General features: G+C 36.6%; 1 protein-coding gene across 1 annotated transcript in view; it reads right to left on the bottom strand.

The window, feature by feature from the left end:
• DACH1 (dachshund family transcription factor 1) overlaps window positions 1–22,802 on the bottom strand; it is a 443,609-nt gene that overhangs the window by 192,650 nt on the left and 228,157 nt on the right. The window contains exon 4 of the mRNA XM_040487387.1: window positions 9,726–9,887. Within this exon, the coding sequence (XP_040343321.1) occupies window positions 9,726–9,887 (162 nt within the window). The remainder of the gene's footprint in view (window positions 1–9,725; window positions 9,888–22,802) is intronic.

The following is a 22,802-nucleotide window of genomic DNA, read 5'->3' as shown; positions in this document are numbered from 1 at the left end:
ACAAGAAGACTTAAATATGTGCCAAAAACATGCACAGTGTTGATAAAAATACAGAGCTCACATTTTCTTATAATTTGTTCTAACTTTTCAATACCTGCATACACACACACACACACACACACACACACACACACACACACACACACGTACACACATATCCTCTCTTCTTTGTCCCTATGCAGATTATTACTCCGAGACTACAAATGACCCCAAGGAAGTAAGTCCACTTCTTGGCTGAACAATTTATCAACAGCTTGAAGTGACAGGAATGGTCATTCAATCCTGTGCCCCCACATATCAGATGTAGGCCACATTCTCCAGTCTGCAGAACCAGAAAGGGAAAAAGTCCCTGTCGCATTTGCCCTTTCATAGAGATGGAAATATTATTAGAAAGGACATAAACAGACTAATTAAATCACAGCAGTATGGCTGGCATGACAGCTGGTACAGCGTGTGACTGAGAAGATCCATATCTGTGAGCAGGAGGCACTTCACTTCCAATCCATTCGCTATTAGGTGCTTTCAAGCTTGCTGTGCAGACATTAAATAATAACATATCATTTCCAAGACTAAAATGAGTAAAGAAATAAAAAAGGCTTTCTAACCAAGAAATCTTTTGTGCAACAGAGAAAAAAAATCATTTACCACTCAGTTCTGCTTTTGAGATAAAGATGTAATAATGCCATTACCTTTCATCAGCAGGATCCTTGAAAATCAACACTCTTTGCTTATCATGCTGTGAAATACAAATAGAGCTAAAGGCATGGTCTGCGAGGCACTGCTGCAGCGATATTAACTAACAGATCTGCCCTTTGTGAAGGAAACCGTATCCGTTTCATTAGTGCAGACTCTAATTCAAAACTGTTGAAAATGAACTGCACATACTGTTTTAATAACAACATTCCTAATCATTATCAAACTGGTAATTCTCTCAGCACTGAATGTAAGGGTCTGTGTTTCCATTATAACCTGCTGTTAAAGAAAACCATATTTAAATCCTCTATTCTTTCCTATTTTCCAAATGATGGAGGTTCACTGGTGGGGGTGGGGGGGGATGGAGGCATCAAGAGTCTGGAAGATTATGTATGCCGCATTATTTCATTCTCAGTGAATGGCCATTTTTAGGCATTTATGTCAACTACTATATTATTTACTTATTATCATTTAGTTACTCCATTTTGTATTCCATTTGACACGCCATGATTCATACAAATAGCTTTGTACAATTTGGGAATATTTGGACACTTTAGAGAAGAAACACAGTCACACAAATGTGAAACACTAGGTCTGGCGACAGGGGCCCTGGGTTTACACTTATAAACTTGATGTTGGACATGAACACCCTAGTGACACCTCAAAGAATAAATCTTCTATCAGACCATCCTGAGATATTAGAAAATTTATATCACTAAACATTATAATTTACAGATCACAAAGTTGAAGATTTATTTTCATCATATATCATATGAAGTTAAAATATAAAACAGATGAAATAATCATATTAATGAATAAAATGAGTTATCTGATATTAAAAGGATTAAGTAAGGCCTGAGGTTATTTTAAACTGAAATGCTTTCTCCCACTATCTTTTATTTTTTAAAGTTTACTTAAACACCATGGCATGTTGGTGTGGACTGACGACGATCATTTTAGGGCTCTCCTCAATGAAATTCGCATTTCCAAGGCTGTAATAAATGCTCTCAATCTCCTGGAATGTGGTAGAGTCTACCATACAACATATCCAAGTAGATAGAAATCCCATTTCCTTATGTCTTATGATTACAAGAGTAGAGCACCAACTAAAATAATTCAATTTACATTTCTTAATATGAAATGCTTGAATTATCAGGCTTACTTCATTATCCTGTCATTAGTAGGAATAAGCAATATTAAAACTAAAGCAAAAACATTAGGCTAATATTTTCTAATTATGTTCTTCAACTGTCCACATAAATTAAAAAACTTCAGGAAAATGAAGCAAACACTGAACAAAAAGTGGAAACATTCTCTGCACTCCACTTATCTATGCCGTGAAATATATTTAATAATTTACACAAGAAGCTAGTTCTTGTTACTGATCAAACTCTAATGAGTTTATTAATATATAAGCATGGATTCAGAAAAAGATGCTCAAAAATTTTTTAATGAGAAAAGTGTTCTTTTCAAAATAGAAATGTATTTTTTTCCACAGTCACCTGTTATGATCACTGGGGTTTCTATTCTTTCGTATAACCAAATAAAGATCAAAAATGTCATGACAGAAAATGGAAAATGATGCCATCCACTTTCTAGAGAAAATCACAAAAAAGGGCCTAATAAAATGACTAGTTTATAACACACTCACATGTCATTTTAAAATCATCTAATTTAAAGCCATCTTATATTTTTTGTGAAACTATTCATAATTCTTCCACAAGAACATTACAACATAAATTCTTGTCCAGTTACTTCCAACTCTAATGAAATGGAGATATATATATATCTATATATGGATACACATATCTATATATAGATATATATATAGATATATAGATACATATATATATAGCTATATATATATATATATATATATGTATCCACATACACACAGTATAAGGGTATAAAATTCTATATCATCTTTTTTTCTTACATTCAAAATAAATATGTTCTACCCTTACGTATTATATGTAATGGTTACAGTTATATGTGAAATTATGTATTAAAATATACTCAATGGTGCCTTGTTTTGGACATTTATGTTATTTTAGGTTTAGATTTTATTTTAGAAATCACCATAAAGTATACTTTTTTGCCTTTTATCTTCTATGGTGTTTTGAAAAATCAAAGAATGTTAGAGCTAAGAAGGTAACTGAGCGTCGAGCTGCTTATTTATTAATAAGAAAACTGAGAAATTAAGAGACTTATCTAAGTAGCTATGTTATTTATTAGCTGTGTTATTACTTGAAGCAAAGTCTTCTGACATATTTTGCTTCCTGCTCTCCCACCTCAGTTTGTGAATGCATCTAAAAGGACTTATCTTGGTCATGCTAGAAGATGTTTAAATTTTAGACAGTGATTTTTGATAATTTTGTTTCAAGTTAGCTGTTTATTCTTTATATTTTCACATTAGATAACCATACTTAAAACATATAATGATGAAAATGCCAGAAATATTAAATACCCACAAATGCATTAAAATTTATGAAAGAGCAGCTTACCACTTCTTAGTTTTTTAATGTTGGGGTAACCAATTTTGTGTGAAATGTCAGGATATGAAGACATCTTTTGCATAGAGAATGATGTGAACCATATGGCTTATTCACAATCGATTGAATTACAAACCATGGCAGTTCCTACACTTTTAAGAGATGCTTATGTGGTCCTTCCATTAAAATTCCACTAATGTGACATTTGTGAAAAGGTTTATGTTTGGATATACTTCCCTCACCATATGTGAAGTCACAGGGCAAAAGCATTGATTTAAAGTGTTTATATATAAATTGACAGCTATCAGTTCTAAAATATTTCTCATTTCACATGTCAGAATCTTTTTGGCCTTTTAGGGTAGTCCTGTGTGTGTTTCCATGTTTACAAGATCCTGGCTGTTAATATTGTTAAATTTACTCATCAGACAGGAAGAAGGATCTTACAAATCATTGTTAGGCAGAGAAACATTAAGAAAGTTTGAAAAAAAAAAACTTTCCACATTAAATCTGTTAAACAATGGCAAATTTCTTATGAATCAGTGATACTGTAATTGAACTGGAGACATTTTTAGAGCAAGCTGGCTCTGGCTTTTTCACCCTCCGATTTGGAATCTGCTCACAGTACTGCCAGCTTAACCAAAAAGGATTAACTCTCATATCCAACTGAGAACACAGATAATTCTCAGTAATTGGTAAAAAATGAAGATGAATGGGGCTGAGAGATAAGGAGCAATTAGCTCATCAGCAGTTACAGCTGTGCACTCAATCCGGCTCCATCTCTTGAGCCTCGGCCCCTTTTAAAGAACCTAAGCAGAATAAGCATAGGACACCCCTCCCCAAAAAATTGCTGTACCTGCCCATCATTTCTCTAGTCTTCCATTTTATTTCCTTACTATACAAAGACACCTGTCATAGCATGCTATGTAAATTACTACCTCTCTCAGGACCTATGTCTAAAGCCAATCTTCTTTTTAAACTTTTTTTTTTTTATAACAGAAACCAAATGACTACTGTAGACACTCTTAAATTCCCTGTCAATCGTTTCATTATAGCAGCATCATCTGTTTGAAAATATAAGCAATTCCCTCATCTAATTATAGGAAGGATTTGAGGTTCATTAACATTGCCAAGGCAGAGGATCCAATGTGCAACTGCAGAGCTCTGCTTGGTGGCCTGTGTTCTCAGTTTCCTTTTATTTGCTTTCTCAAGGTCTCTAAGACTTTTTCCTGAGATCATAAAATTAATTTTTTCCTTCCAAATACACACGTGAGTTAGAAGAAAGGAAATGACTATGGTATAAACTATTCTACTTCTGTAGGAATGGTTTAAAAAAAAAAAAGATAAGGGGATGGTCAGCTGGGTAAGATAATTTTATCTCCTATCTGCCTGGCTTTTTTTTTTCCCCCACTCATTTTTTGTTGTTGTTGCTGTTGTTATTGTTGCTGGTTGATGGACAGAAATAACAAATAAGGAATATCATGGAAGAACACAGCTGTTCATCCCAAACTCAAGTTCTTGTGTTTACTTGAACCTCCTACATCGTTGTTAACTATCGCAAGTTTAAGAAAATGAAAACGAATTGTACATTTTGGGCATGTGAAATGCGTTCAGTTTGTGGATCACTGCATCAGTGTCCCCTTGCTTGTGTTCCACAGTGTTCAGAGAGACATTCTGAAGTCTTAAGATGACTTCACTTCCTTAAAGAAATAACAGCAGTTAGGGGGTTCTGCCTATAGTTTAAACAATGAGATTTTCTTGGGACATCTGTTTTGAGATCACATTTTGAATAGATATGAACTCATTTCCTACTAAGCAAGCAATCTACTATTGTTGATAGCTGTTTACCAGTTCTATGAGTCAGATATTAGCTAGTGGCAAAGGTCCCTCTTAAATCCTCCGAGTATTCTTTAAACTGTGTACATAGTGTTTTCCTTAAATAAAATGTTAAGAGAAGGTAAAAATGCAGTCTTTTCCTGCCTCTTGGTAAATTATAGTCCACAAAGTCTTGCACTTGGGAATAATATTTAATGTATTTATCTTTAAAGAGTCATTTCCTTTGTTGTCATTAGTTAAGGGAATAAGATACTAGGTTTAGCAAGTATTTAAATAACATAGAAACTACTGAGATGCTCACTATGTCAATATTTATATAGCATTTAAAAACTAGAAGTAAAAATAAGTTTCCTTTATTTAGATTAAATCGATTGTGATTAATTTAGTATCCTCAAAAATGTGCATGATGCTCAAAAAAAGATAAGCAGATAAAAACACAGCTATAGATACTATGGAATTGACCTTGGGTTCACCGGTTTTAAATTCTCCCTTTCCAATATCCCAGTCCCAATTTCCAAACGGCATTTTTTTAAGCTGGTTATGTAGATCAGTCCTTAAAGCAAAAAAATAGCAATTTATCTGGCCTGTATGTTGTGGATAGTGTTGCCACTAAAAAGAATCCAGGACATTTTTCCTTCTTATCTGCGATGTAGCTCATATCAGCCAACCTGTCACAAGATAGTACTTGATATAAACAAGAGATTGCAAAGACATCTCAGTAATCAATATCAGGATGGCTACAGTATGGAAACCCCAACCAGTGCATATCATTTGTCTCAGCATCTATTTCTATGGCCAAATGAAGCATTAATTCAAATCATAAATCTATGGTGATTTAAATCTGGGAATGAGCACCTGCCTGCTTTAATGATTTATTTTGTACATTTCAGTAAGCAGGAGATTTGTCCATATGAACTGACAGGTCACCTTCAGATGCCAGGAGCAGACTGTTTATCACCATGCAGACTAGCATCTCATCTTAGCAAGTAAATATTAAACTAAAAGAATCCAATTGATTGTGGATGAGGGAGAATGGAGACACGGCCATATATTTTACTCAGCGTGCTGATGCCTCCCTCGGATCTATCCTGAAGTCCTCACTTCTTCCTAAAGTGATCATTCTGTTGGAGAGATGTGAGCTCAAGGTTACCATGTAAAGTTGGGACATAAAATAATTATGTATCAGTGTCACAGATTTCTTTAAACACCTTTTTTTGGCTAATTTTTACAATTCATAATAAGAACCAAAAGGAGTCATGTGTAATAAAAAATCTCTCTTCACCTCACTAAATGGAATCAAACCAGGCAAAACCAAAATCTGTTCTCTGGGGCAATAAGGATTTCCTTACGACCTGGGTGGCGGTGGGGGGGTAATAATGTTCCTACATAGGAAAGCCTAAAACTTTGAACAGAACTCGCGAGCCAGAGGAGTATGAGAGAAAAAAAGAAACCTGAATTGATTTCAAAAACGTCACTGTATTTGGGCATGGCTGAGCAGCAACGATACATCATGTAAGTAGCACCTCTCTGAGGGGTTTCACTCCTTCAAAGAGACAATTGATAGATTCATGAGAGTAGTAAGTTTGTATTCTGAAATATAGGCCTTTGAGATTCTTGGGATCCCTCCTGGAATTCATCTGCTTCAGTACCACTTCCTAAGCACCTCATGCCCGCCGAAGCTCCCGGATGTAGTACATCCTGTTATGACTGCCTACTTATGTAGCCACCCCCCCCCCATAAACTGTATGCCCCCTGAGCGCCGGGACTGTATTATCATCATTTGATGTTACTAGAATGAGTGACAATCAAATGCACAACAAAATCCAAATGAGTGACAATCAAATGCACACAACAGCTCCCCCCAAAATTTACCCATAGGCCTGCAGCTTAATAGACACCTAACAGAGAGTAGAAAAACAGGGAAGGAAGCAAGAAAGGAAGTGAGAAACACTTGACAAATAGGATCTCCTTTAGTTCTCATGATGTAGATATTATTATGCCATTTTCCAGATATGGAATGTTAGGCTCAGAAAGTTTACAGAACTTCCCAAAGCCACAGAAGAGGTAATTGCTGAACACTTACCAGGAGAGAGGGACTGCTGGCAGAATCTTAGAAGACTGGGGGCCAGATAAAGCAACTGCTCTGTTCAGCCACTATTTTGGTCTGTGCAGGCTCAACCCCATGGTGCCCTGGACTTTCCCTCCCCTTCCTCCCCTACCCCTCCACCAAACTTTCCTGTCTTGATGTCTAGAAAAAGGAGGGGGATGGGCTCTGGAAGTATAATAAATCATAAATTCTTAGAGGGCAGTGGTATTTGAGAAAAGAATAAAAAATGACAATGACAACATTTTACTCCCAAATCAGCTACAGATATCTAACAGAAATGATCTACATGCCTCAAGACTAGCAGTAGAGGGGCGCCTGGGTGGCGCAGTCGGTTAAGCGTCCGACCTCAGCCAGGTCACGATCTCGCGGTCCGTGAGTTCAAGCCCCGCATCGGGCTCTGGGCTGATGGCTCGGAGCCTGGAGCCTGTTTCCGATTCTGTGTCTCCCTCTCTCTCTGCCCCTCCCCCGTTCATGCTCTGTCTCTCTCTGTCCCAAAGATAAATTAAAAAAAAGTTGAAAAAAAAAAGAAGAAAAAAAAAAAAAAAGACTAGCAGTAGCACCAATGTTAACACACTCTAAAAATATTAAGACTCTGTAGGAAAATTCAAACTTCTGCTCTTGACTCAAATTGGTGTTGGATGGGGCGGGGGTCAAAACTAAAAAACAATCTAAACTACCAACTAAATACCCTGATAGAAGAAAAGTGATAATTTCTTCCAACTACACAAAAAGGAAAATTCAAATTGTTTCCTTTTTAAGTCATCACGGCAGCCCATAAACCACAATTTGGTCACTAGGCAAGTGTTAGTCTATAATGTCAAGAATTAAATGTATGCCAATGCCTAATTATGAGCCATGTTCTCCTTATCTTATGCCTATTGGTTTTTCCAAAGTCAACTTCTCCTCTGCTGCTCAGGAAACTCAAACAGAGATATCATGCTTTAATATCTTTTGTTTTCAACATTATTAAATTGCCTAATTTAAATATTCCTCCTCCCAACACCAGCTATTAAGAACAGCCTGCATTAAAGGCTCACTCTTCTAAATTTTTAAAAACATTCCAGATTGTTTTGCAATGGTAACTAAAATTTATAGTGGCCAATTACTTGTTTTTAAAAGTGTCTAATTTTGTTCTACTTTATAGGCCAAAGCAAGAGATTGCTTATTTAAAAAAATGTACTTGAGAGTTCCAAAAAGAGAATTATAATTCATTCACTTTACTTCAAAACTGTTTTTAGTCTTTAAAAGTCTGAATTTATGTGTGTGAACCACGACCTTAACAACCCCGCTGCCCTCCATCCTGTCCCTAGGAGCACTGCAAATGCAAGCCCTCATGTTTTTCTTCATCCCTTCCAGCTGTAAAGCCATGGCTTTGGCTCTCTTTCACATCTTTTCAACCTTCTAAGAATTGCCACCACTTTCTTTATAACCTATTCTCAAATCAAACGCATTATTGCCACGCCTTTGCTACTTCTCTTGTGTGGTGCTATGGAAAAATTCTATTTATTTTTTTTTTCCTTTTTTACATTAGAAGCCACCCTTTGGCATCACTGAAGCAACGGTAGTTTGTGTTTTGTGTATATATTTAGAAATTACTCCCTACTCGAACATTCACATCTAGTGTATGCTTCCATGGAACTGTTGTATGAATGATTATTACTGAAATCCCTTACATGCCCTTAACTATCTGACATTAGACAGAAAGTAGAGAGCTGCTGATTATCTAAAGAAATAATCTATTAGCATACTGCATGGAAAAGAAAATTTAATTGAACTGCCATAAATTATTGCATCCTTCATGAAAATATGTTGGATATAGTATCTTACACATCTCTTGTAGTCTCCACATTTCTCTTGTTAAATTATAACTTGAGCAGGATTTCTACATTTTAAAGAGAAACAATACAGTGCAGTGGCGGAATACAATGTTTTATCTCACCAACACATAGATGCTAAAGATATCATCAATAAAAAAGTTAACTCACATTTGAAGTTGTGTTTGAAAAAACAAACTACTCAAACGAATTCTGCGAAGAGAAAGGTGTTGGTTTTGGTTTAAATGGTGATTATTAATTTTTCCTCTCTTTCTCCACATCTCATGAAAGAAAAAAAAAATCAAGAGAATTCAAAGTTGTACATGTACGACGAGAAAGATTGGTTATAGTTGTTTATAGAAAGAATGAATTGTCAACATTATTCTTATTCTTGGCAACACATGAAAGGGTTAAGTTTATATGTTCCACTGCCGATGCAAACGTATTTGATAACACATCCATTAGGAATCAAAAAGATAAAGTATGGGTTTGTTTGTAAATATTCTTGTCACCATACCCGTAATCAATCTTTTAAAATTCTGATTATTAACACTTAATTGTGGTACAAAAGATGTGAACTGTTAGAAGTTGCCTACATGAAGTTGATGGTATAGCAAAAAATTAGGTCGTTAATTATTTAGTCAGAGTGCATGCTGTTAGAGGGACAAAATCGTATCTCCAAAATATACACTGTGTTTGAAGCTAAAAATGAATAGTTTTGTTCTGAAAAAGAAAGTAATTTGGTAGCGACATGATCACAAAAGTTTCCGTGAACATAAAACTTACCAACACTTGAATTCATGTCGCCATTTTCAGAATCTGCTCCATGTTGGTTATTACTGGCATGATAGTTGCTCATGGCTTCCAGTTTGATTTTTTTCACCTTCATTGCTTCGGCGATGGCTGCGTTGGTAGCAGCGGCCGCTGCTGCAGCTGCTGCTGTCAGACCTTAACAGAATAAATTAAAAACAAGGTAATTCACATTCTGATCTTTTCATGTAGTAGTCCATGTACTTTGTAGAGCACACATACAAACATATTAGAGGATCTGATTCCTTCATGCCACACTCTGATAACATATATTCATTCCCGACTAGCCAATGAAACAACATTGATATAATGGGGAGGATGCACTGTAAACTCTCAAACCAAATATTAGCAGAGACATAATTCATACATAGAAGGAGAGGAGTAGAAATGCATCCAGAGTTCTCTCTCAAACAGATCAATTAGAATATGTTATTCTCTGCTTAAAATCCTCTACAGCTGCCTGGAGGCGGGAGTCTGAACTGCTCAGCTCAATTCATAAAACCTTTCACTAAAAAATGTAAACCTACCTAATCGCTCCATTTCCGCGTCCTCAGGCCCCCCTCCAGCTACCTGAACATGCCACCAATATGCGTACATACCCTGCTTCTTCTGTGCTTTCACACATACCACTCCCTTTGTCTGGAATGGCCTTGCTCCACAGCTCACTTCCCTGACCTCTCATCCCCCAGCCTTCTAGCCCCAGGGTTAACACTTTTAACCACTGTGCCATGTTTGTCCAGAACAGTTCACCTCTGTTCATCCAGAGAACAGGAGGTAGATAGGAATGGACATGAGACTAGAAATAGAATTTGAGGCCAGATGATGGAAGAGCAGAAAGCTAAGGCCATGCTTTATGTACAGGCTATAGATAGCCAGAGAGGTTTTGGAGGAAGGGAGTAGTTTGCTTTCCTTAAACGTGTGAACTTTTACCAAGTGAGTTCACTTTATCCTGGCATCCCTCTCCTGTAAAATGGCAGACACTGCAATACCTGAATAATCTCCCCTAATTCTGAAACTTTAGCAGTCTAGGAGAGGATATAGATATCCCTGCTCCCCATACTCTTTTTGCTATGGCTGCTTCAGAGTTTCTGACTACGGTGCTTCAACTCGGTTTGAATTTATCTGTGTGATTTATTTCCACTCCCAGCTGGTGGATTAGAGACTGAACACCTCTCTCCTCTTTTCCTCCCCACTAATCATCGCTTCTAGTTTCTACAGCAAATGTTACAGCCTCGGAAATTATAAGAAAGTCTTTTTTTCCCCCTAGAAATCTCTGCTTTTTTTTTTTTTTATAGATGTTAGGAGAGCTCACCTTTCCTTCAGATCAGACCAAAGAGGCCTTTTAGCCCAATGCAACAAGACCTTCAGAATGGATCTTTGAGTGAAAAACTGATAACCACCCTCTAAAAAGGCACTGATGTAAACTCAAAGAATTCATCTGGGTCTACACTGTACATTTGTTGCCTTTTAAGTCCCAACTTGAACGGATTCTCTCATCTTCCTATGATTGAATTTACTCCCCAGTTACTCATTTCCTTCAAAGGTGTTTCAGAACATTTTCTTTCCTGTTAAAATTCTCATGTTTCCCAGCAACTCTCTCTTCCTCGATTTTGCCTGTCACAAATGTGACTATCCTACGTGTCCCTTCCCTTCATTACCCCGTGTGGCCTCATCTCTACCGTATAACACTTCCAGGGTCTTTATCTTTGCTTTATGCAGCAGGTATATCTTGTATTCAAATAAGGAAGATAAAACTACAACTTGAGATCTGACTGTTATTATTATATAGATCTGAATCAAATTCTACTGAATTTGAAACATAACTATGCATGATATAGCCTTAGACCAGCCATAAAGCCTTTTTGAATATTGTTTCTTCACCTGTAAATTCATTCTATTCACAAAGGGATAATATGAGGATTAAATGAGATAGACTATGTGAAGAAGGCCACATCATGCTATTAAACACTAGGTATTCTAGTTCCTCAAAAAGCCCAGTCCTAGCCATGATTCCTGCAGGATATGGTGGACTGGCCATAGCCCCCTTAGCTAGAAGAATCTTACTTCTCTCTTTAACCCTTGACTTTTAAAAATATTTTTTTATAATTTTATTTATCTGATCTTATGAATGGTTCTCTTCTACTTGTCCACTTGGCAGTTTATCCCCACGGTTTTACATTTCTAATACAAATTTCAAAAGGTATACGGTGGTTCCCCCTCTATCCAGGGGAGACATGTTCCAAGACCCCCCCCCCCATTGGATGCCTGAAACTACAGATAGTACTGAATCTTAGGTATACCATGCTTTTTTTCTATACATACATACATATGACAAACTTTAATTTATAAATTAGGCAGAAAGAGATTCACAACAATAAAATAGAACAATTACAACAATATACTGTAATAAAAGTTATGTGAATGCAGTCTCTCTCTCCCTCAAAATATCTCATTGTACTGCACTCACACTTCTTATGATGATGTGAGATGATAAATTCCCTACATGATGAGATGAAGTAAGGTGAATGACACAAGCACTGTGACCTGGCATTAGGCTCCTATTGACCTTCTGATGATTTTTCAGAAAGAGGATCATCTGCTTCCAGGCCATGGTTGACCAAACTGAGGAAAGGAAACTGCAGATAAGGGGGACTCCTAGAAGTGTGTGACCCATACATGATAAAACTGAACTATCTAATAATTTTTTATAAGAAGTACTGCACTATTTTTATGTTTATTTGAGAAGGAGGGAGAGCCACAGAGGGAGAGACGGAGAGAGAGAGAATCTCAGGCAGACTCCATGCTCAGCATGGAGCCCAACGTGGGGCTCGATTCCATGACACCAAGATCATGAATGGACCCAAAATCAAGAGTGGGATGTCCAACCAAATGAACCACCCAGGCTATAATACTTTTAAATACTGAATTGTTAGTCTGGTTTAATGAAAGCAAAAAAAAAAAAAAAAAAAACTATGACATTTTCAGCAGTTGCTGACTTTAGTTCCACTAACTCACCTGGCTCACAATTCTAACACTTTAATAGCTTTCAAATTCAAGCAATTTTCTCCATTTTCCCGGCTCCCTCTAGTGCCAGCTGCTGCCTTTTCTTCAGTGGAGTCCTGCAATAGCCTCTCAACAGCTTCCCCTTTCCCCGTTTCCAACCTCTTACTACTCATACAGCAGTCAACATAATCTTGTAGAAAGGAAAATCCAATCATGACATTCAATGCCTACTCTTAGAAGCAAGTGGGGCACTTCACATGGCTGTCAGGGCCCTTCATGCTCAGCCCCCTGTCTGTCCATGTAGCACTGTGTGTTCGCCCAGGTCCCACTTCCTCTTTGTGCTATAGACACTTCAGCCTTCTCCCATTTCCTCAAATGGACTACATTCCTTCTTCCAAACCAGACTGTGTCCAGGTTGTTCCCACTTCTAGAAAAGCTCCCTAATCCCTAATCCCTGTCCCTGCCCCTACCCCAGACCAGCCCCTGTGTCCCTTATCTGATGGTGTAAATATTATGCTCTAGGAGAAGTGAGCTCAGGTTCCTAACTCTTCAATCTACCTGTGAAATAGCTATCAACATTTCAAGAATCAGCTCAAAATATACTTCTTTCAAAATTAAAAAAATATATGTATTTCTTTCTTTATTTTTGAGAGAGAAAGAGCATGAGTAGGGGAGGGGCAGGAAGAGAGAGAGGGGGACAGAGGATCTGAAGTGGGCTCTGTGCTGTCAGCACAGAGCCCAATGTAGGGCTCAAACTCAGAAACTGAGATCATGACCTGAGCCTGAGAAAGGCGTTTAACCAACGTGAGCCATCCAGGCACTCCAAAACGTACTTCTTTTAAAGAGCTGACCTTCCCTACTCCTCAAGAGTAGAGCTAGCCATCCACTGGTTTGTGTATGTGACTCTACCATCCTTTGTGCATCAGAATCACTCATGGAGCTTTTAAGGCATGCAAATAGCTGAGCCCTACCCTATGAGGATTCTGGCTGGGACTGCTGCATCTGTATATTTTGGGGTTGAGTTTACTGTTCCTCAGGACACTACAATGTGCAATCTGAGCAGAGAAACTCTTGACTTCTTTAATGCTCTTTTTTAGGAGGGGGGGAGGTTACACTTAAAGCTAGCTCCTCTAACTAGGTTATAACACCAAAAGGACAGAAATACTTCCTTAATATATGTATCCCAAACATCTACCACAATGCCTGCCACAAATTCTCACAGAATGAAAAAACACTTCTGAGACTAGACTACTTGGAAAGCCACAGGAGAAATATGGTCACTATTTTGACAATATCTATGTAAGTAATTTAAAGCATTATGTTTATGTTACAATCAATGTGAATATATTAGGAGCAGCAAATTTCATTAATTTAATATAAAGCATGACTCTCCCAAGCTACATCTGCCTAGGGCTGGAGAGGATCACAAAAGGCTCATCCGCCCTCTGTATTTATTGCACTTCCTGTTGGCCTTGCAATGGCCCTTTCAAATCTCTGATGTAATTCTCAAATGGCGGGCCCCCCCCCCACTTGCTCTTAGAAAGAAGTCCCATTGTATATTTTGCTCCAAAATGAAGTTGTCTTTGAAAAAAAAATTGTTATAAATTCACAAAATAAGTCTAGCTTTTGGTCTATACTTTATAGAGAATTCAAACTGTGAACACATTTTCATGTAACCAAGAATTGCCTACTTGTGTAAATACTGGGAACCCATAACATTTACCTCCCTGCCTCACCCTTTTCTTCTTCTTTTTTAATGTTTATTTTGAGAGAGAGAGACAGACAGACAGACCGCGAGCAGGGGAGGGACAGAGAGAGAGGGAGACACAGAATCCGAAGCAGGCTCCAGGCTCTGAGAGCTGGATGCACAGAGCCTGATCAGGGGCCTGAACTCACGAGCTGTGAGATCATGACCTGGGACCCTTAACCAACAGAGCCACCCAGGCACCCCTCACTCACCCTTTCCTAAGTGAGAATTTTTGTTATGTCCTCCTTCAGTAGCCCACCTTGAAGTACATTATATTGCAAATTTACCACTGCTTTTAATTCTTCCCAAGCAAGATGAACCATTTTTATCTCAGACTTAGGAAATTCAGTATTTCTTAAAGTGAGAGTCAACATCAAATCCAGCCATCATGCATGGTAGTTAGAGGTTATCTTCTCCAAGGACACAGTCACAGACTGTCTGGGATGGGCTGAGGAATCTGTGTTTTTACCTTTCAACAAACAGGTTGATTCTGAGGGCTTACTGCCCTTAGATTATTTGAGGACAGTAATTTACACTAAAGTGTGTCTGCATCTCATAATCGAAGTTTCTTAACTGAGTAGATCATTACAGTTGTTTTCAAAAGTGAGTGTGCTTCAGAATCAACAAGGGAACTTGTTAAAACACAAAATCAGGCTGGACGAAGGAATCATAGTTTGAGATGTACTGCTCTAGTGGGATGCAGACTTTAATAAAAATGAATCTTCGTGTGCCTTTGGCCTACCACAGCGGAAGTGAAAAGGTAAGCCACGTAATGCAGCACATCGGTATGTTATTGATGCAGCAGTCATGTACATCACTAACTCCAGCAACCACTTACATGCATGAATCTATTTGGCATGTACAATAACTGTTAGTGAAAAGCTTGGGTAATCACTTTGGATTCTTGAATTGGTAAGAATTCTTTCTCTCATTGGGGGAAACATAACAAATATATAGAGATAGATATAAGACAGAGAGAGAGAGAAAGAGAGAGACAGATAGAGTATGTGTGTGTATCATCATATGAGGAAGGAACAAATGAATGATCTCTTACACTAAGGAATGATTAACCCACCTATCTTACCTCACCAAACTCACTTTTTTATGCTCTCAGAGCACAGTGAAAGTATCTCGTACACCAAAACAGAAACACGTACTGAACTGACAAGACAAATATGAAATAATTTCATTTTATTTGAAAAGATTCTAAATCCAGGGGCACCTGGATGACTCAGTGGGTTAAGCACCCGACCTCAGCTCAGATCACGATCTCGCTGTCTGTGAGTTCAAGCTCCATGTTGGGCTCTCTGCTGCCAGCACAGAGCCTGCTTGGGATCCTCTGTCCCCTTCTCTTTCTGCCCTTTGCTCTCTCTCTCTCTCACAAGTAAATAAATATTTTTTAAGAATATTAAAAAAACATTCTAAATCCAATGTAATTAACAATGGAGACACTTAAGTGTATTCTTAAAACTCATTCGGCACTAATAAGATAACGGACTAAGAAATATTTTGTTAAAAAAAGACATTTTCCTTCACAGGAAGGATAGTAAGTCATAGTTTGTACACTGCCAGACCTCCAGTTGGCCCTCACGAAAGGGATTGTATATCAAAACTAGGTTAGAGACCATAAGCCTTATATCATGCAAAAAGATTTAGGTTTCTTTTTCTTTCCTATTAAATCTCCCTATCTCCACATTTACAATTTAAAAGAATACATAGGCTTTTACACAGAATTTTAAAACACGACTTTTCATATTGTTGTCCATATTATGATACAAACTCATTTCTGTGGGCTTCATTCTGACCTGCTCCTTCAGAGAAAATTCTGTATTACTTTTCTAACCGCATACTGTTAAAAGTTTGGTTTTTTTAATCTTGGCTTACAGATTTCTTTTACTTTCACTTCTTGATGCTCTGCTAAAATCTTTAGTTACTGTCATGGAAATTACTAGTTACCTAAACTATCTATCATGTAGAGGGTAAATACGTGATGGTTAAAAAGCAGCACTCCAAAAGCCATACAAACTTTGGACAACATGCATCAAATTTATCTGGGATACTGCCGCAAGTTATAGAATTCCTAAGACTTCAAAATTCTCATCTTGAAAACAGAGATATCAATTCTGACTTGATAGGGATGTTGTGGAGAATAAAGGCAAGATAATATATGCAACAGCATGGGCACATACTAAGCCCTCCACAAATGGTAGTAAATATTATCAAGTAACCCAGAATATCCATCATATCCTTATGTCTAGTTTTACCCTTGTTCAGTTACTCACAAAAATGCAACTACGACAGAAGCAACCTAACAGTGTGGAGTGAGAATTTAGCCACTTGACAAATGGAAATCTAAAACCCATGCCTCTATCTAAACATTTCATTTAGTAGTCTACATTGATCACATTTATCTTAAAATCACTAAATCTCCCCTCTGTGCTCTATTGATACAAAGCCTTCCCTACTTCAAATTCAATATCCTAAAACCAATCCATGGGTTTATCATTTGGAAGAGAGGCAGGCATTGTCACCACTTAAGAGTCTTATTTTACTTTACAAAGATAGCATTTTTCTTCTGCTTTCAACTTTTATCAAAACAGCCTTTAAATCTTTCAAATGCCATACACAATCCCGACCAGCCTTTCTAAAATAAGGAAAAATATCCCCATTCTATTTCTTTCAAATAAGTTAGTACTCCTAGTGATAAAGAGTAGATTACAACTATAGATTATAAATATCAATAAAAGAGACATATTGCTGTCAAATTCTTTCTCTGATCTGTTTGTTTGCTCATTAACTTGAAAGGTCCAATCTTTGATCTTTGGTTTCAAAGACATCAAGATGACTTCCAAATGTTTGATATGTTGTCTACTTTTACATCACATTCCATATAAAATGTATTTCCCAAAAGCTAATGGTTAAATAAAATGAGTTCTATGTAAGAGATAGTAAGCAGGCAAAGCTTCTATATGATAGACTTTTTATTAGTCTATGTCACTTCACCCAAATTTAGAAGAAACCATTTTAAAGATGCAGTAGATTATAGCCAATGGTAGTTATTATTAATATTCTGGAATTGATAAGTTATTTATGTCTGGCATTCTTCCTACTGATTATTCAGGGAGACAGGCGGCTTATAAATATCTCATCACTCCACCGTCACAGAAATTTCATCGACAGTGCTCATGCACAGCTATTAGCAATATGAATCTAACCATTACAAGAAGGAGGAAAATCGAACATGTGGCATTAATACGCAGTCCTGGTTCCTAACCATCTGATAGGCAGATGGTGTGAAGCGGATTCTCCAGCTGAAATGAAGGGGCACATCATTTAAAACCTTGTTTGCATTCTAACTGATATCAGTGCCATATTGATATACATGATACATCATGGCAGTATTTGAACAATCTAGTTTGTTTCAGTCATAAATGTTTACTGCCTTGTTTTTTTTTAATCTTATAAGCATGTTCAGAAGAGTGTATTTTTAATTTATGAAACCTATTGTTTACTTCTGTTGAACTAGAAGATTAGTGGAAAGCAGGAATATTAAATTACTTCAACCACAGCAATATAACCAAGACAGACGAATAAAGTAGGTTTCTATTTTCAATAAAGGATGTTAGTAAAAGAGTTTTAAAATTAGCCCAGGCATTTTGCACATTAAATGCATTTATTCATTTAAACCTCCTGGCTGCCCTCCCCACCAAGTGGCATACAGAGAAACTTAATGCTTTACATAGCCATTCATTTAAAACTCTCACTGTGTGCAATTAATCTTGTCCAACAATTCAATTCAGAAAGTAAAACATCAAAAAGCATAGTTCAATTCAACAGTCATTACTGTGAAGTAATCTTTCTGCTCCTGACAGTTCCTATAGACTCTTTGCAAAACTCGGTGGAAGGTGCATTGTAAGCTTCATATAAGTTTGAATTACAACTCAGTTGAAATCACTCCAAGTCTTAGAAGAACTTTTGGCTCAAGATAACAACTTAAAAATACCAGTACCCTTTTTTCGCCCTGTTTTCTTCCAATCCTTGTTTAAATACCAGCTGTCTAAAAAACTGACACTAATTTTCAGTTATTTATTTTTTTGATACTTTCTAAATAAAGGGAAATTGTGATTGAAATATACCTGTCCTCACCCTTGAATGATTAATAACAGACATGATAAGCAACTGGAATAAGCAACTTAATTGTGAATCAGAATAGACTGAAGATTTTGAATGTGAATGTGTCTCCTAATGTCCATTAGACTGACTTTTCTTGCCCTTTAAAACACATTTATATTCTGCAGAGAAAAGGGAAATTGATCTTTAAGGCCATTAATGGAAACACTCCCTACACCAGTTTTCAGCTTTTCAATTGATTTAATTAGATTTTTTAAATGTTTGGATTAACAAAACCCCCCACTAATTTGGAGATACATATGGAAAGAGTTTATTATAATATTGATAATAATAATCAATCTAATAGATATCAAATTTAGCATTCTTATTCTGAATAGCTTAAAATCGCAAGCCCTCAGAGCAAAGGAATAGTAGCAGGGAAGTCGGTGGAGGGAACACCATGGAGATGTTATGTTATTTGGCCATGTGTTAAATCACTGAAGAATTTTTTTCAATTTTTTTCAATTCTTTCTTTTTTTTTTTTTTTTTTTTTTTTTTTGAGAGAGAGAGTTGGATGGGGCAGAGAAAGAGGGAGAGAGACAATCGCAAGCAAGCTCTGTGCGGTCAGCACAAAGCCTGACGCAGGGCTCCATCTCATGAACCGTGAGATGACGACCTGAGCTAAAAGGTCAAGAGTCTTATGCTTAACCAACCGAGCCACTCAGGCGCCCCTCCATGGAAGTTTTTGAAACATTCAACTTCTGATCACTAACTCACAGAATCAAGCTGAAACACAATTAATTCAAAATTTTAAATTACCACGGCTTAAAATAAGAAAATAGGTAATGTTTAAAACGTTGAACTCGGGCTCAAAAAGGTCTTGAATATAAAATTCTCACTTTTACTCCATCTGTTAACATTACTGCCTTTAGAAAAATAGTTAACAGCCACTCAGGGTCTAGACTTATAAAACATGGAGACGAAAAAGACTATCTAATGCGACCCTTTTATTTTACTGATGATGAAACTTAAGGTCAGTGAGGTTAATCATTTCTATAAAGTCACACCATTAAATAATGATAGAGTGATCCCAATTCCCTTAACTCCCAGTGCAGCATTGACCACACTGACTCTGTCAATAAATGTAAAAAGGAAAGTACAGAATACTGTAAACCAAGGGATCACTGAAAGAAAATGAATCCCCTTTGCTCAAGTAGCTTATAGATGGCATAGGAAGTCAAGGGTACAGATGCTCAGATGATGTTAAAAGTAAAAGCTGAATGGAAACCAATTTGACAATAAATTTCATATATTAAAAAAAAAAAAGAAAGTAAAAGCTGACTTCATTTAGAAACCTGACCAAATTGTTCATTTGGAATTCAGTTTTATAGAATTTAGAATATATCTGCCACAGAAACAATGGTCTTTCCACTTTGTGCACAAAGCTTTCAACCTGGACTACAGGTAAAATACAGTATTTATATTAACCTGAGTCCTCTATTTACAGCACAACAAGAACAAAAGAGAAGAGCAAATAATTATTTTCCTATGTCCTGAATATAGAACAAACTCTAAATAGAAACAAACAGAAATAGGTAAACTTTGACTCCAATTTTCTTTAAAGCACCCTTATTATTATTTCATCTCCAATAAACTGTTCTTTAGATGTCCTCATGTTTGTCTAAGGAGCAATTCATTTTACTACTCACGTGACTCAATCACCCCAAATTACTCAGTGCATTGACTCCAGGCAGGTGCTTCGTACTAGCCTGAGAATAACTGACAGTGTGTGACATTCTGAAAGGATGTTTTTTAAAGAGGCTACTTGTCAATATATCGGTGACAGTTCAGGCAGTACAATAAGTGAAAAGAGGAAATGGTGTCATAAATTTAATTTCCTGCAAAAGAGTCACCTCATTGGCATTTTAGCCTAAGAATAATCTCCCCAAATGTTCAACTATGTTTTTCAACACCATGTAAATCCTCTCCTAAATCCTTTGATACTTCAATAAGTCTCTTTTTTTTTTCTTTTTCTAGAAATCAGGTAGCATGTGGTTGTTGGTGAGAAGGGGAGAGGAGATAAGAAAAAAGTGTTGTAGAGGCAGCCATTTCTTACATGAAAGTCTTGTTTGTGGGGAGTTATCCGATAGAAGTAACTGGAAAAGATGTGACAACACACTTTTTCTGATATAGTAATATATACTTTTTTTTTCCCAAGGAAAGACTCAGGAAGAAATGTAATTACACACACACACACACACACACACACACACACACACACACAATCACTTTGTAAACAGAAGTCAGGGTCTGGGTTGGGAACAACAGACAGCCATGTTCACTGAAAAGCAACAGGAACAGAGGGACTAGTTGAGGCAGTATATTCTTCACCCTTTTGTCATTAAGTTTTAATATTTACGTCAACATTTCATTGAATCGCCATAATCAGCCTAAAAGTTAGCTATTTTCCTCATTTGTTTACAAGGAAAATGTGAATAGTGATAGGCCAGTTGTAGTACTTGGAAAAACAGGTTTTTGGTTGAAGTTTTAAAGTTGGATTACAGAAAAGAACAATCCTAATTGATTTAGAAGAATACGTACTGCCATGTGATAGGGAAATTACAAAAGAAATATAGGTTATAGTTCATAGTTTCAAGTGATTGCCATCTCCTAGACAGTGGGTCATTAAACAGATGAAGTCTCTACCTTGGCACCTCATTGTAATCATAGTCAACTAACTTAATTATTTTTAGCACAAAAATCACTTAAATTGTCTGATTTTGAGGCAATCTTGTAGTTTATCACTCAAGAAATAAATGCCATCTATCTTTAAAACGATTTCCCTTCTGAGGTTGCATTAGTATATGCAACCCAGCTCACCTAGGAACAGAGAAGGTGGATGTCAACGAACGACTACCAATAGTTGTTATTACTCATGTTTCCTTTTTTGCTACAAAAATCATAATGACAGAAAGAACCACTTAATTCCTAAGATGGCAAGAAATGTGAGTCTTTTGTGTATTCTCATAGAAACTCACTTTATTTCAAAACAACTGTAAATCACAGCAAATCTTCAATTTTCCTTATAGCCCTTACTTTAGGAGCAAAGTCTGCAGTTATACTGATCCAGTGGCTTCTCTTGACCTAATTTATGTTGTACCATGAGATTCTATTAAAAGAAACTAAATCACTGCAGTAGATTTATTCACCTTAAATAATTTAAGCTAATTGAAAAAGAACCAAACTAAAACTAAAACACTTCTCTCAAGCATTCAACTCCTGCATGTCAATTAGTAATTTAAACAACCAGCTAATCACAACAGCTTTATGAGAAACACGGACCTATGCTGTGTACACATTTCTCTACCTCCACTGAGTTGAAGACTGAAACAAATATCAGTTCTGAGCCTGAAAGTATGTGTATCTGTTCTGTAGTAATTAGGCAATTCCAATAAAATAGTTTCACAGATGGAGCAAAGATTTTTCTCAATCTTCCTAAACAATTCTTAAAAGAAGACATAGAAAAATGAGAGAGACACCTGGAAAAGCACTATTTCAGCAAGGAGTGATGGCATTCCAAACTTATAACGTGACTTAAGCAAAATGAAATTAAAAACATTATTGTTATTCACAAAGGTTACCACATAATGACCAGAAACTGGTTCCTAATTCCGAATGGGTTGACTTCAAAATTAAGAACCTGGCTTAATATTATTATTATTATTATTATAGTTTATTTTTGCGATATTGCTTCTCGTTAAAAGTTATTAAATATCATTGTGATTTAAGATACGTTAATAGTGGCTCATAATGTTATCCCAAATTATAATATTCTGATTGCCCCATCATTATAGAACTCTATTTGTAAAAGAAAGGGTCACTTTTCTCAGGGAATTATTTCATTTTATAATTCAGCCTTTGTAATACCTGGAATGTTTGGCATATTCACTCATAGGACAGTCGTGCGAAGAGTTACCAAGCTTTTGGCATCATTTTTACCACACATCTTTCCTAAGAGAATTAGAAAATTCAAACCTAACTTTATCTTGGAAGTAAAGCCTTTTGAAATATTGCTAAAGTGCACATGGAATAAAGACAACACACTTAAGCAGACTTTCCCCCCCTTTAAACAGCATTCAAATTTTCAAAAGCAATAGATCCTCCGTCCACACGGAGTCTATTGAATTATTCAT

This window comes from Herpailurus yagouaroundi, unplaced genomic scaffold, assembly GCF_014898765.1.
Source record: "Herpailurus yagouaroundi ecotype Mexico unplaced genomic scaffold, PumYag 164, whole genome shotgun sequence".
In the NCBI taxonomy this organism is placed as follows: Eukaryota; Metazoa; Chordata; class Mammalia; order Carnivora; family Felidae; genus Herpailurus; species Herpailurus yagouaroundi.
The sequence above is the reverse complement of the archived record's forward strand: the minus strand, read 5'-3'. Positions and strand labels throughout refer to the sequence as shown.